This window comes from Colletes gigas, unplaced genomic scaffold, assembly GCF_013123115.1.
Source record: "Colletes gigas isolate AHSC1104 unplaced genomic scaffold, ASM1312311v1 Colletes_gigas_Sc00003, whole genome shotgun sequence".
In the NCBI taxonomy this organism is placed as follows: Eukaryota; Metazoa; Arthropoda; class Insecta; order Hymenoptera; family Colletidae; genus Colletes; species Colletes gigas.
The window spans coordinates 4,759,109-4,774,383 of record NW_025106632.1 but is presented as its reverse complement, the minus strand read 5'-3'; the positions used below and the strand labels follow the sequence as shown (position 1 = coordinate 4,774,383).

General features: G+C 38.8%; 4 protein-coding genes across 6 annotated transcripts; 1 reads left to right on the top strand and 3 right to left on the bottom strand.

Moving 5' to 3' along the window:
* Positions 1-93: 93 nt before the first annotated feature.
* LOC122404949 (GATOR complex protein WDR59) lies at positions 94-5,763 on the top strand. 2 transcript variants are annotated; one of them, XM_043409359.1, is made up of 20 exons: positions 94-295; positions 422-471; positions 575-710; positions 777-990; positions 1,052-1,185; positions 1,282-1,431; positions 1,503-1,662; positions 1,728-1,807; positions 1,881-1,947; positions 2,021-2,226; positions 2,290-2,553; positions 2,634-2,784; positions 2,850-3,043; positions 3,130-3,263; positions 3,351-3,560; positions 3,627-3,753; positions 4,354-4,383; positions 4,959-5,119; positions 5,234-5,487; positions 5,571-5,763. In XM_043409359.1, the coding sequence occupies exons 1-20, from the start codon at positions 242-244 to the stop codon at positions 5,708-5,710; spliced, it is 2,916 nt and encodes a 971-aa protein (XP_043265294.1). In that variant the 5' UTR covers positions 94-241; the 3' UTR covers positions 5,711-5,763. The 2 variants fall into 2 exon arrangements, with proteins under 2 accessions (XP_043265294.1, XP_043265295.1); XM_043409360.1 differs by lacking the exon at positions 4,354-4,383.
* A 78-nt stretch (positions 5,764-5,841) lies between these two features.
* LOC122404948 (adenosylhomocysteinase) lies at positions 5,842-10,159 on the bottom strand. The gene is made up of 6 exons (XM_043409358.1): positions 9,703-10,159; positions 8,898-9,088; positions 7,368-7,709; positions 6,737-6,952; positions 6,420-6,646; positions 5,842-6,339 (listed from the first exon to the last, which is right to left on the bottom strand). The coding sequence occupies exons 1-6, from the start codon at positions 9,728-9,730 to the stop codon at positions 6,042-6,044; spliced, it is 1,302 nt and encodes a 433-aa protein (XP_043265293.1). The 5' UTR covers positions 9,731-10,159; the 3' UTR covers positions 5,842-6,041.
* Positions 10,160-10,431: 272 nt separating this feature from the next.
* LOC122404947 (peptidyl-prolyl cis-trans isomerase sig-7) lies at positions 10,432-12,576 on the bottom strand. Its single transcript, XM_043409356.1, has 4 exons — positions 12,306-12,576; positions 11,706-12,196; positions 11,393-11,634; positions 10,432-11,314 (listed from the first exon to the last, which is right to left on the bottom strand). Exons 1-4 carry the CDS (start codon positions 12,373-12,375, stop codon positions 10,546-10,548), a joined length of 1,572 nt encoding a protein of 523 aa, XP_043265291.1. The 5' UTR covers positions 12,376-12,576; the 3' UTR covers positions 10,432-10,545.
* A 374-nt stretch (positions 12,577-12,950) lies between these two features.
* Positions 12,951-14,685, bottom strand: LOC122404679 (nucleoside diphosphate-linked moiety X motif 8). Of its 2 annotated transcripts, XM_043408861.1 has the most exons (3): positions 14,414-14,685; positions 14,227-14,329; positions 12,951-13,887 (listed from the first exon to the last, which is right to left on the bottom strand). In XM_043408861.1, the coding sequence occupies exons 2-3, from the start codon at positions 14,269-14,271 to the stop codon at positions 13,183-13,185; spliced, it is 750 nt and encodes a 249-aa protein (XP_043264796.1). In that variant the 5' UTR covers positions 14,272-14,329; positions 14,414-14,685; the 3' UTR covers positions 12,951-13,182. The 2 variants fall into 2 exon arrangements, with proteins under 2 accessions (XP_043264796.1, XP_043264797.1); XM_043408862.1 differs by having other exon boundaries at positions 14,227-14,685.
* Positions 14,686-15,275: the final 590 nt, after the last annotated feature.

The following is a 15,275-nucleotide window of genomic DNA, read 5'->3' as shown; positions in this document are numbered from 1 at the left end:
CTTTTTACCTCGTTTTCACCCCCTGCTTTGGCCCCCTCGTTCCGTGTGCGGATGCGTGCGTGAATCCCACCGACCAATCCCGTGCCGCTGATCACGATGTGTGCGCGCGGTCCGCGGTGCAGCGTATCGCATACACACTTTGACTGCCTCCGTGATTGCGTATACGGTTCAACTTAGGCTGCGTATTCGGTTTAATTCTAACCTTGCAGAATGGTGACAGGAATTCGAATTCATTGGTAAAATGTCAAAACGCTGGAGCAACGATTATGTGGTTACGGAACACCGTGATTTACAGGTAAAATGTCCCATGGCGCCGGGCAATTTTCGTACGTTAAATATCGCGAAAAAACCGTGTCTTTTGATTTCAGGCGTTACATGCCCAAATATTTTCGATTATAAAAATCATTTTTATTATTTTCAGGCTAATAGTATGGCTGTCGACTCGACTGGCAACTACGTGTTACTTGCCGGGTAAGTATTGTCAAGCACTCTGTTTACTGTGTTTTTTTTATTGTTTGTTTACTCGGCTTTGTGTCTTTGTATCTTTCATTCAACGTGTCTCTTTTGTAATCAGACGTAGATGCTTCGCGGTGAAGCATCTTGACGAGGGTGCCGACGCTTTGAAGAAGTTCCAACGACAAAGCAAGTACGAAGTTGGGTCCGCGGAATGGAATCCCACCAGTCTAAATTCTCATCTGTGTGCAGTGTCGGTCGGTAATCGAATAATATATGTTTTTATTGTATTCCATATGTGTTTGATTAATTTTAAATTATAGAGCAATACACGTATAGAGATATTATCTCTCACTGGAGGCGGTGGCTATGAGTTACAAACAACGAATAGTCTAAAGGCGCACACACGGGTAGTGAGCGACCTACATTGGCATCCGAAGGAACCAGACGTCATTGCTTCTTGTAGCATCGATACGTTTATACATATTTGGGACATAAGAGACCAAAGGAAGCCTTCTTTATCTTTGTCCGCAGTTGGTAAGTTTTTCGCGATAATAGTTTCACGAATAGTCGAGTGCACGCATAATTACATTTATAGCCGGTTCCTCTCAAGTACGATGGAACAGTCTGTCTTCCAATATGCTTGCAACAGCGCACGATGGAGATATTAAAATATGGGATCAACGAAAAGGAAATAGTCCTGTGCAGTACATAGCTGCTCATCTAACAAAAGTATACTAGTCGATTTTATGGAATGATTTTAATAGTTAGTTGCTTTAGTAATTTATAAGTTTAACAGGAGACTTATAAACACTAAAGTTATTTTAGATACATGGTTTAGATTGGTGTCCGTTCCAACAAAATCAACTGGCAACTTCTAGTCAAGATTGTACAGTAAAGATCTTCGATATCAGTTGCCCGCGTAGGGCCGAAAGTATTGTAACGACAGACTCGCCAGTATGGAGAGCTAGATACACGGTGATAACAATATTGTATATAATAAGATTAAAGTCCGTTCATGCGTGTAAAATAACCTAAATCGTCTACAGCCGTTTGGAGAAGGATTGGTAACGATAGTCGTACCGCAATTACGACGGGGAGAAAATACTTTGTTGTTATGGAATACAACAAATCTCAGCACGCCTATTTATACATTTATAGGACACACTGATGTTGTTCTTGAGTTTCAATGGAGACATCAGAAATTAGGTATGCCTTGTACAAACAAATTTGTACGTGAAGCAGAGAATATTAAATATATTAAATATTTACAGAGAATAGCGACTACGAATTGATTACTTGGTCAAAGGATCAGTGTTTAAGAATATATAAAATTGATCCTTTTTTGAAGAAGGTACAGATTAGTGTACTATGTAATAAGCTTCATTTTTTAGTTCGTATAAAAATAAAATGTTATGATTTTCTAGTTGTGTGGACACGGCATAGACGACGGTACATCCATTTATACTCAATATTCGGAAGATAATAATTTAAGTATGTACCTCTTCCATGAAAATACAAAAACATTTTAATATCATTTGGCTAAATGTATTTGTTACGAATACAGGAACACTGCAGTCCGTTCAATTACAACTTAATGACGCTCAAAATGATCGCGAGATCAATTGTATAACGACGAAAGCGGATGAACCTACGTTAAATCCCGAAACGGATACATACATTGAGAATAACAAAGAAATATCGTCTCCTACGCAACCAAAGACTTTACAGCAAGAATTCTCTTTAATAAACATGAACATACCAAATATAGAGGTAATGTACACGAACGCGAAGTAGAAAAACGCGAAGATAAATTCTTTTTTATTGCCATTTCAGGTAAACGCGATGGACGCTGTAGAACGCAGCTGCACCGTAACGGCATCCAATAAAAGTTACAACGTGATATTAAAAGTAAACTTTCCCGCAAATTATCCGTACAGCGCGCAGCCTACATTTCAATTTTGTCCTGGCACAACGATCGACAACGCAACGATGGGGAAGCTGTTAAAAGTTTTGAAACAAACAGCTCAACAGCGTGTCAAAAAGAATCGATCGTGTTTGGAGCCATGCCTGAGACAATTAATTGCAACTTTGGAGCAAGTAAAAATGAGATAAATATTTATTTCTCAAATCGTGGTTACCCGATTTTCGTGCAATGACTGATAATATTTTCTTATTAGACGTGTAAAAAAGACGAGAACGAAAGCAGTCACTTGGGATACGACATTCAAGACAACGCGAATTTTTTGAGCTCCTCCAACATATATACAAATTATCAAGACGCCTACATACCGTTCCCACGAACATCTGGCGCGAAGTTCTGTTGCGTGGGTATGTGAAGAAATAGTACGTCATTAAAACCTCGTATACTAGAACTCAACTCAGTGTTTCAATAGGTATTCTTGTATGTTTTGGTCGTGCTTCATACACCAGAAGGTCGTCGATGAAACCCGAGAGTACAACGCCTAGAGCGCTCTCCGCGTTGGGAAACGGTATTGGCAACGGAGAGCATTTTATGCACATGTATCCAAATTCCTATGTACAGTCGAACGATACTATATCCATTAGTTCCTTTTATTTTCAAGATCACGTAAGCAAAGCATCCTTTTGCAATAGCTGTTATGTAAAATATTTATCTAACGTTATTAATCATTCTAACTGCTCTGGTTCCGATAGAAAATGAATCGCGGATTACACAATACCAGCAGAATGTCTCATAGGTCGTGTTTAAAAAATTATCACTTCATGGTAATCACGTACGATGCCTCCTCGTTATTTTTCGTCAATAAAGAGCTTGCTGAAAAATACGTGTAAGCAGAACTGATAATTCTCGTTACGTCAGCTTGTTTACGAGCGTGTCTCTTTCGATCGAGTAATCTTATTTGTTTGATCTCCAGGATCAATATCACCGACATTCCAGCAATGTGCCAATATAATGCAAACGTTGCCGCGCAACTAGAGCGTCCTGATTTAGTTCAGGCATGGTGTTTGGCTGCTCTCGTGATATCGCAACCGGTCTCTAACGTCGGGCAAAATTCATGTCAGTCGCCTGACATCGACGCCCCGTGGCCGTTACATCCATTTGGTCAAAATTTAATTCATTCTCTGTAAGTCCTAAATTAATATTATGTCACAGAGACGGGATTACGTATTAATTGTTTTGTATCGTTCAGAATACAGCACTATGCCAATCAATCGGACATACAGATGGCAGGCATGCTGAGCTGTGCATTTAGTTATCGTTCAGAAAATCCAGACGTTGCTCAAACACGATTGAGTAGCAAGTCCGTAAACGTCAGTGTAAGTACGCTGCATTTGTTTGCGAGTTAATTTAATTTTTTTTTTAGCATGAAAGGCCTGACACGTGCACTACTCTTGTAGCGTTATTTATGATCAGTGCGTCACACGTCTTGATTTTGTCTTCTGTTCATGAAACGTTGAACATTTCTGTACTTTACGATGCTCTTTAAACATAGTCGTATATATTCTATTGTACTATGATTTATGTCACGATATTGGTCTTTTCCAAAATGCAGTATATCACATCTTTTATATTTACAAAGGAACGTTGAGAGTTGCTTCGGTTTTCTTTAATATGAAAAATAAAATCGACCTAAAAACTCCCTATTTTGCAATTCCCAATTCGAAATGAGACAGATCTCAACGTTCTTTTGTCAGTACACGTTTCTTCTGATGCATGAGCAAATACAGTTTGAAAGTGTAAATATAATTCTTTTGTAATACGACGGTACAGTATGAATACAGTATAGAAAATATAAAAATAAAATTTGAATGGATTATACTATACCGACGTACTGCAACGTTTATAGTTTCGTTTCAGTATTTCATATATTTCCAAGAATTATCAGTTGATTGATATGAATATTATCTTTGTTATAGAGGCTTTCTACAGGAAAATGGTGGCTGAAGGTAAGGCATGAACTTTCTATGATTCTCGTGTTGAGTGCCGTGCAAATTTTTCGTGTCTTCATTCACGCCGAAATATTCGATACTTCGTTATTACAATATTCCCAATAGCGTTAATTATCAAAATAACGGTGTACGATAAAGTGACAAAACTAGAGACGAACACGGCACTCAATTGGTTATGCGTGTTTGAGCATTTGTCTTTAAGGTTCTCTATCATGGTAATATTTGTTACCGCCTTCTAGCATCGGAGTAGAAGTGTCGTGATGTCACAAAGCATGCTGGTTTGGCCGTGCTTGGTCTTGATACGCCAAACGTTTAGTTTCATATTTTGACAATCGTCTTGTATCACGACCAACAGTCGTGACAAGTTGTACAAAATATTCGTTTCAATTACTCGATGTATGTGATGTACTGTCTGTTGTGATAATGCCTTGAATTTTGCACAGAAGACAAATTTCTTTGTGCAGGAAGTGATCACGGACATAATGCCTTTTCATTTGTATATTGTATTTATATCGTTGATAGAACGTGTTTAAGTAGAACTGCGATGTATTTTACGTCATCTGTCTTTCTAGCCCGGCGGTTCGCCGTACCATACGATTCACCTAGCCGATACCACATTAGAAGGATGGAACTTTCAAAATTTGAAACATCATCGCTCTAACTCATGGTCCGATTCGCTCGACGATTTAAAGCTCATTCAAGACACGTTTGGCGACTCTGTAAAAAGTATTAGGTATACGCATATAATTTTTATCGCAAATGTGAAACATTTATGTATCGTACAGCGCTGCATGCTGCTTTTAGATTACAATCATTTACAAGATAATTTTAGATATTGATTGTGCAGATTACTCGATGAAAAATACACCACGCTCTACGATGGATACAAAAAGGCGTACGCTGAGGTATTGCACAGATGGCGTTTGTTGGATGCCCGTGCACAAGTATTAAAACACGTGAGCACGACGCCCCTGGACACGCACAAAGGCGTTGAGTTTCAAAGCGAATGCCAGATATGTAACAAAGTTAGCAGAGGCCCCCAATGTATAAGTTGTAAGCGCCTAGCCTTGGAATGTGTTATTTGTCACATCTCTGTGAGAGGTGCGTTGCATTTAAACTATAAATTTTCAATTTTCTATCGCGAATGTGAGTATTACAGTATTGTCTTTGCATGGTGCATTTAGGTCCAAGTAACTTCTGTATATTTTGCGGCCATGGGGGGCACACGCAACACTTGGCGACATGGTTCACAAATGAGACACTGTGCCCGACAGGCTGTGGATGCTATTGCCTACAGGAAAGTTCTGCTCTTTTAAAAGTGTAAATAAAATAAGAGAGGTTGTACATACTCGCGACGATATATATATATATATATATATAAATTAATAGTATGAAAGAATAATAAATATGTTTTTTCTTTAATAAGTTTTATAAATCCGAGACACTGGCTCATTTACAATTAGTTTTACATTCATCGATAACAGAAACAGTCTCTGTTTCGTTAATTTATAAATGCTTTCGCGGTCAGTATTCTTTAAATTGTTTATTCATATTGTTAAGGACCAAATAGTGGTTTCTGACAATGCATTGTTCGTTTGAACAATGAACTAGCAGTGGTCTATATACATAAAAACTTTTTTTACATATAAAAATGTCTAATATCGGTAATGATCAGCCTTGTATGGTCCTTCGATAGGTATGCCAAGGTATTTGGCCTGTTCCTTTGACAGTTTCGTTAACTTCACACCGAGGTGATTCAAATGCAATGCCGCAACTTCTTCGTCCAACTTCTTTGGCAGCATGTGAACGCCGATCGGATAGGATTCTGACTTTGTCCATAACTCTATCTGTGCCAGCACTTGATTCGAAAACGAATTGCTCATCACGAAACTTGAGTGTCCCGTCGCGCATCCAAGATTAACTAAACGACCCTCCGCGAGAAGGATAATATGTCTGAAATGGGAGAACCGAAAACATTGAAGAACCTGCTCAAGCGTTTAATTTATAGCGTTCTAATTTATCGAGCTGCCCACCTGCCATTATTCAACCGGTATCTATCTACTTGGGGCTTAATGTTGACTTTTTCAACGGCATTTTTCTCGAGCCAACTGACATCTAACTCGCAGTCGAAGTGACCGATATTGCAGACTATAGCATCTTCTGGCATGTTTATGAAATGATGGCCTAATATAATGTCTTTGCATCCGGTAGTGGTGACGTATATCTGCCCTTTGGTCGATGCTTCTTCCATCGTAGTCACCTGGGAAGTACACACACAAATTCATCTACCTCCATTTTGAGTCTATCCCTCTTTCAAGTTTAAATATGGATTCGTTGTTTCAGTAATCACCTCGTATCCTTCCATAGCTGCTTGCAGTGCATTAATGGGGTCAATTTCCGTGATCAAAACACGACCACCCAGTGCTCTGAGACTCTGAGCGCATCCTTTACCAACATCCCCGTACCCAGCTACCACGCACACTTTCCCAGCGATCATTACGTCTGTTGCTCGTTTGATACCATCGATCAACGACTCTCTGCATCCATAGAGATTGTCGAACTTGCTCTACTCGATAAAAGGTAATCTCAGTTCATATACAAACCGGAACTTAGCCGCGATTGGGAAGTGGAGGAAATTGAAACATGTAGATTACACATGCGGTTATTCAAGATTGCTGTAGGAATTTTTGTGGACTTCTAAGAAGATAATCTACGACACACTAAAATTTTGATAAATAACATGCATGAGAAAAGGTTTTATAGTTTGATTACTGTAATTTTACTAAGGTTTGTCTTGTCTTCTATTATTATGGTGTAGAATCGTTGACGACTGAAGGGAATGGAACCAAACATTAAACAGTGAGACGTTACAGATAAAAATTCACAAAAACTCCTAACAGCAACTCATAAATTTTTAATTCTAGGGTAAGGCGTCTTCCCGTTCCTTGAATAGAGAAATCTATTTTATGCTTGCGACGAACCTTTGTTACTGAATCATTTACATTGATTGCTGGGACTTTTAAATTTCCCTCTTTCATCATTCGGTAAAGATTGTGTACTCCTGTAGTGGTCTCTTCGGAGATACCACGGCAATCCTTCAGATATTCCGGGAATTTGGTGTGAACCAGGTTGGTCAAATCACCACCATCGTCGAGAATGAGATTTAAAGGTTTGCCGTCTTTGAAAACGAGAGTCTGTTCTATGCACCAGAGGTACTCTTCGTCGGTTTCACCTTTCCATGCATATACGGGAACCCTCGTTTTTGCAATAGCAGCAGCCGCATGGTCTTGTGTACTGAATATATTGCACGACGACCATTGAACCTAACAAACGAATAGCATTGTTGCCAATCTTTCATAAGACTTCTAATGTTTTTTTATCGTTTTCGCGCGCCAAAAAAAAAGAAACAAGCGGTTTAACTGTTCTTCGGAAAAACGTAAAAAATAAATCGATTTTTTTAAAGGCATAGTAGAATATCCCCTATAAATATCAGATAACCTAAAATCACAGTGATAATTAGTGAATTATTAATGATTGATCATATGAGCGTGAATTTATTCCATTGTATAATTCGAAGATCAAGATTTGTTATGTCAACATTTTTAGAAGTGATTTATGATTATGATAAATAGGAATAGATTATTGCCTAACGATAAGAGTGTTATTCAATCTCGGTGATAAGAGTCTATATTCAGTGTTGGTATAGCACAATGTTATGCGAATAACTGAATTCATCACAATAGTTCAAAATTATGGAATATTGTGAACTTAGTATTGATCTTGGGCTCCGGTTCAGAAAGTTTTTGAAAGCCTTTCAATGACTGACGCAACTGTAAGTAAATCTCGTGATAATAAAAGGTCATGATCTGCGAGATAAGCTTGCATACGCGTAAAAATGCATCATTTTTATTCAACGTAAAATTCAGTATTTGTCAGTACCACTACTTCTAAAGTCTACTGACTTTTCGTTATTGACCGATATTATAAAGAAAATATAACTCATATTATATGTCATGGATTTTACCCAACATGTTATTAACAATTTTCGTTTTATGAGTACATCAACTTCGTTCGAAAACGATCATTCGAATTAATGATGGAACTTGTAAGTGACCATGTGCTCCCTCTAGTGGGCATGCCCAGCAACATTGCCACATTTATACAATAGAAATCTATACACGTGAACATATCGCGGGCTCGATTATACTGGATGTTCAATTTATTAACGATACTAATTATACGCAAAGGGTACTAGTTAGACAAGAAGTGTTGTTCACTCTGTATGTCTAAAGAGTACCAATATCGACAAAATTGCTTTTAGGATTCCAGTCTCCAAAGAAATTGGAGTATCGAACATCAAAGGTTCCGACAAGCGGTCGCCACTGTGCGTTACTCTATGTCTGAACCTTAATTTGCATTTTCCAAGACGAACGAAATGTTCGACGATTTATAGACGATCGTGTGAGCGTGTATTTACAGCTGTGTTGTAAAATGAAAATGTCACCACTCACCTCGGCTCCGAGTTCGACGAGTGTTTCAATGAGAACCGCGGTTTGCACTGTCATATGCAAGCAACCGGCGATACGTGCTCCTTTTAAAATTTTTTCAGGACCGTACTTTTTCCTGATTGCCATTAGCCCCGGCATCTCGTGCTCCGCCAGCGTAATTTCTTTTCGACCCCATTCCGCCAGAGACAAGTTAGCTGGAACGTAACAAATTTTCTCTTAACTCACCCTGCGATCATATCGAACTTCGTTTCATGTCGTGCCGGTATCTTTAAGTTTCTATTAATACTCAAATAACCGAGCACAAAGTGTGTTATTCATATCGAACTAGATTCCTCCATTTAACAATAAATTGATTTACTCTGATAGCGGATTCAAACGTTTAAGTCAAATTACCATTAAATATAGTCGACGATGCATTACGACATATTTACAAATGTTGCATTACTCCGTTCGAGTGCAATGTTGAATCGACACAGTCGATTTCTTATTTACGTTCTATCCTATTTACCCGTGTTATCTTTGAAATATTACCATGGAACGAAGAAAATAAAAAATAATCGTAAGATCGTGTAGGTTATTCTTCGTGCCATGATAACACATCATCTCGGCGTTTGGTAATTTTTAACTTAAACGCGTGCATCTTTCTCCGACGATATTTTGTCAGTTTCTTTCATCCTAATTGCTTCGAATACTTTAAGCAATATCGTGCTTTAAATAATACAAGAGGAGGTTACTAATCTAGCTCCAATACAACGACCACGTGTCGACGAAGACGACTCCAAAATTGTTCTGTTATTCTATAACTTACCGACTTTGAATGCGGGTTTGGCAGACATTTTCCTCGACTAAGAAACGGTCGTTGTACAAAAATTCAGTTACTCGTGGGTTTAAGTCACGGAACGAGATACGAACACGCGAAACACACGTTTCCCCTCGACGAGCTGCGGTAAAACTACGGTTGCAGAAAGTACAAGTTGCGAGTCGCGCTGTACAACCATTCTACTTTAAATGATGCCGGTAGCAGTGTCGCCAGACTGTACACCGGGTGCATTTGGAATTTCCCCCTCTACTCTCGCACACTGATGCCCGATCGCGTGTACGTGAGCTTGTAGAGTTTTGGAGCATCAAGAAAGCAGCCGTGCTCGCTTCGGGCAGCTTCGAGAAGTCTTAGAAAAGGACGAGTGTCAGTCCGTTCTTTTCGAAACTCTAATTCGTACACGCACGATCGTGCATCAGTGTACGAACGTAGAAGGCGTTATTCTAGCGCACCTGGTGTGCGATCTAGTAACACTGTCCGGTAAGAAACGTAACTAAATATTTGCTGATCACGCAAATGGATTTTTAAATTTGTAGCGCGAAAACAATACGCGTTCTAAACTACATTTCTTTTACGTCGTTAAATACTTCAATTCCCTTCCTACATTATCATTTATCTTTCGTCATTGAAAGTATTCGGAACGTTTGGGACAGATAAAATAAAAATTGCAAGATAAATTAAATAAATTTTAATTGCTTAGAAATATCAGGCGTATATTTTCAGTGGTGGTTCATCGATCGTTCGATTATTTTTTTTTTTTTAATATGTACGTGTGCACGACTAAATTAGCATCAATGAGAATTCGAATGATAGGTGAATATTATGTTATTTACATTATTTTCTTTTCTGCTTGTACTTTTCCGATTTTCTGTACCTCTCTGCGGAACGATCTCTGTTACGCTTCTTTTTGTAATTCAAATGTTTTTCTTCGTGTTTTCCGTGCCTCGAACCGTCGCTGTCGGAACTAGAACTGTCCCTATCCTTTCTTTTTTTCTCGCCATCGTATTTTTTATTGTGCCTATGTTCTTTATGAACGTCCTTTTTGCTTCGATCTCTATCCTTGCTTCTGTCTCGACTTCGACCTCTGCTTCTGTCCTTGCTCCTGTGTTTCCTTGCTTTTTTTCGTTTGACGTCATGATCGTTCCTTTCGCGCGAATCATCGCGATATTTCCCTACTCTGTATTTTTCTTTCTCCGCGTACTTTGCACCATTTCGCGAGTACTCCGAGTCTTCCTTGTTCGACTCTTTCCTGCGTTCGTGTTTCCTGTGATCCGTTACATCCTCCTGGTATTTGGTCTCATTTTGCCTACGATCTCCCATCTCGTCGTCGGTTTCATCTCTCTTTCTGTTTCTCGAACTCACTTTCTTTCGGTTTCCATTGTCCAGTTCGTCATTTTTCTCGTCAAAGTATTGTATTCCTTTGCCTTTGCCCCTCCATCTCATTTTGGCTACTGACTGCGAGAAGTCTACATGTATGCGGCGATCGTCGATCAACACGTTGTCCATCTTAAAATAAGCTTCCTCGCAGCTTTTGCGCTCTGCAAACTCAATAAACGCGTATTGCAGAGAATCTCCGGTTTGTCGATCTCTAATAACTTCGCAACTGAAAGGAAAAATAGATATGACGAATAAAAGGAAAAAATATACATGACGAATAAAATTACAAAATTATTTAGTATACCCAACAATTTTCCCAAATCTGCTGAAAATAATTTCAAGATCGTCATCGTTCGTGACGGGATTCAATTTACAAACAAAGAGAACATTTTCAGGAGGAGCCATCTCTGCATCTGGAATGTCACCAACAATTTCCAAAATAGTAGCTCTCGCCTTGGCCTCCTTCTCTTTTTGCATCTCTGTGATTTCTTCGACGGTCATACCAGCCGTATCGTCTATTACTTCATCCGCTCCAATTCTGTCGCTCTACGAACAGGTTTATCCGTCGTTATAAAAAAATTTCAAAACCCTTACGGTATACAATGAAAAGATTATACCATTAAACATTCTTTTGTAGGTGGTGGACTCTTATCAGGAACAACAAAATCTTTGGGATCTTCGAAAGGATCTTCCAAAATAACAGTATGAGAAATACGTATATCTTGGTATGGTCTGTGGTCTCCGTCGCATATTGTTTCATTGAATTTAAAAATAATCTCTAAACCCTCTGTAATTTCACCGAACACACAATGTTCTCCGTCTAAGGATTGGAGCTCGGGTGCAAGGGTAACAAAGAATTGAGATCCGAGCATATTATTGCCGCAATTGACCATAGACAATAGACCGCTTCTGTCGTGTTTTATCTTTGGCATTTGTTCTGCCTCGTAATATCGTGCCTTTTCGCCTAATATAATCCCATAGACACTTTCTCCCCCTTTCCCAGTGCCAGTAGGGTCTCCAGTTTGGGCAATAAAATTGCCCTGGACAGAATGGAACAAGTTCCAGTTGTAATACTTTAATTTGCATAATTTTAGAAAATTTCGACATGCTGAAAAATATTGTTTATATCAGTACCGCTAACGATAATAAGATTCTCGGATTAATTTACAGTATTATGGCAAGCAATTTCTTAACCTCAATTCTCAGATCGTACTCACTTTGCGGACGTTCGTCTGTGTACAAATCAACAGTAAAGTCTCCTACTGTAGTTTCTATTACAACCGCCATGTTTTATAATCTTTATTATTTATACAATTACTCAATTTGTTCTCATTTATTATTTACACAACATTCATTGATACGCGCCATAGCGTCGGGTATTCAAGAAAACATCGATTCTCGTTACACACATTATGTACAATCAAAAACATTGCATACTACATATACTTCGCCTAACGCGAAGACGATTAAAGTAATCAAAAACACGTGACTTCCCTTGCAATTAATATCTTTAACGAGAAACATTGGTTCATATATTAACAAATTTGCTTAATCCAATGACGATTTCTATTAGACAATAGGAATTTCGAAATCGTAAAGAATTTTATTAATTTTATTTATCATTGATAAATCAATGGAGGGAAGGTATTGCAATAAATACACTTTTTGTAATAAACATTTGCGAGCGCGAGTCGAGACATGGAAGTGACGTCATGGCTTTGTTCCTGTTGGCGCTTATAGCGTCAAACCGAACACCATAAACGAATTTTACATTCCAATCAGTGGTCGACAAATTTTATTCCCGAACGATAAATACAAATTTTTTATTCATTCGTAAACTTTGGTCAACGGTACCTTCGTAAATTCATTCGTAAATTAGAATTCGTTAACGGAGAAAAATGGCGCGGGGAGTGTTTATTATTCAGAGATAAAATTCACAAAACACTGGTCATTGGTAATAATTACACAGTTACAAAACGTATTACTAATTTTTAAGAAAAGAGGGATAACAATTTCTTCAATCCTTTATGCTATCAGTGAAATTATACATAGAGACGGAGAATGAAAAGTACAGAGTTAAATAATATTATAACCTCACGAATGAACATTATTCTTAAGTGTACCTTTAATCTTTGGCAAAATTGGTTGTACGTATACGAGCTTGTGCTTATAGGCATCAGGTACTAAAGCGTTTAGAATCATGTGCGTTACCATTGCCGTGAAACCCCAAACGCGGTGTTTCCCGCCCAAATAAACCGGAAGAGTGTAAGAGTCGCGAAACTGCGTATATCGGCATAACGAGAGATCGCACAGATTTTTCAAACTGAGAATGAAAGCTTCTTCCACCTCGTTCGTGTTGATCTGAAGTTTATTCGGCTCGATATCGCCGATATAACCGAAAACGGGCATTACATGTACGTTCTTCTTATCGATCAAGTTACCGGAAGTCCAAACGTCAATCTTCTCCCTCGGGATTTTAAGTTCCTCCCAGGTTTCGCGCAACGCGGTTTCTTGAAGGTTAAGATCCTCCTTGTCGTACATACCGCCTGGAAACGAGACTTGTCCACGGTTCGAGGACAGTTTCGTGGACCTCAGTGTGTACAAAAACCCCAGTTCACCTTTGTGCTTGCACAATGGCACCAAAACGGCAGCACGATTCACATTCTCGTCCAATGCCTTTATGGGTTTACGAGCCTTGAGCCTCTCGATAAACAACTTCCGATTGTTCTCGCTGAGCACCACTTCCGGCTTCAAGTAGTCAAGATTTACGGTGTCGAGGCTCCGTTGTGATTCCACAGGCTTTATCGTAAAGAAAAAGTATCTTTTCAATGGAACGTCGCGATGATATCCGACAGCATCGACGCGGGTACACGTTAAACATTTTCGTACGTTATTGACGAACAGGGAGTGATTAAACATAGCTCTGAGACATCGATAGCTCGTATTTGAAGGTGTTTATCTCTTTTTAAATTTTACAGGGATCGAGAATTTTGTATTTCTCGGGGTGACGTGTTTCGTGTACATCGCCGCGATTCGAAAGTAAACAAACGAAAATATTTGTGAAGGTGTTGCCATCTGGTATACGGTTCGAGAAAAAGAACGAGGTTTAATGACGTCCCGTGACAAGAAAATACTTACGAGGCCACGCTGTAAACAGCGTAGAAGAAAGGAATACAGTTTCATCGATGCGATAAATACTCCGAGAAAATTGGCTTTCTTCGTGCGGTGATCAAACGGTGGCCTGTACGAACAAAAATCGTCGTTATCAAGGACGTGGCTGTCCCTTCACACTCGATACATCGAAAATCTCTTGCGATATGTTTACCTTCGTAATAATTCCGCGTCCAGCTACTAGATGTCTGACCGGTCGGTTTCAAACGATGCCATCCATTTTTTTCAAATCTCGCTCACGTTCATCCAATTTTTCTATTACAGACCTTTGACCCAAAATGATTCTTGTTTGCGATAATTAACGAAGGACACTTGTAACCGTTGGCGGGAAAACAGTCGTTTCCGTGTCAGACGAGCGATTATGTTATTTACCGAATCACGGTTCTCATACTCATTAATTATTCCGGGTAACTAAATCATTATAGCCGATGGTTAAAGATCGCTCGAGAACGCAAAAACAAAACAGGAAGAGTTTAAGTATCACCTTTCACGAGTTGCGCGACGCATTACGTGAAGGTAGACACGGACGAACGAAGTACACCTACCTATTGACTAAATTAACGTTTATTTAAACCAGTGATTCTTAATCACGGTGTCATGCAACAAGTAAATTATTTATTTTTATAAATTTGACAACTATTCCATGATCGTTCACGAATAAGAACTGTTCTAGGTTTATTTTCTTTAAATTGTATCATGGCTACATTATTTTTAAGACGCAGACTTCTGACGTACGCCGAACGCTTTCTACCTTTCGTTCAACCGTTGGAAACGCTTTATCTTCTAAACACGGACCGCGGTGTCAGCGTTTCGACGAACAGTCTAGCTGGAATCATGCTAGGAATTTGTGTAATCGGATAAGCATTGCTGTTATCGACGAGCAGCAACGTTTTACTTGCATACGTGAAAACTCACCTGAATTTATACAAATACTTTCTAATATATTTTTATATTCTTGCATATTAATTATTACTTCATGCGACTATGTAAACGTTTATTAATTACTATACAATTTT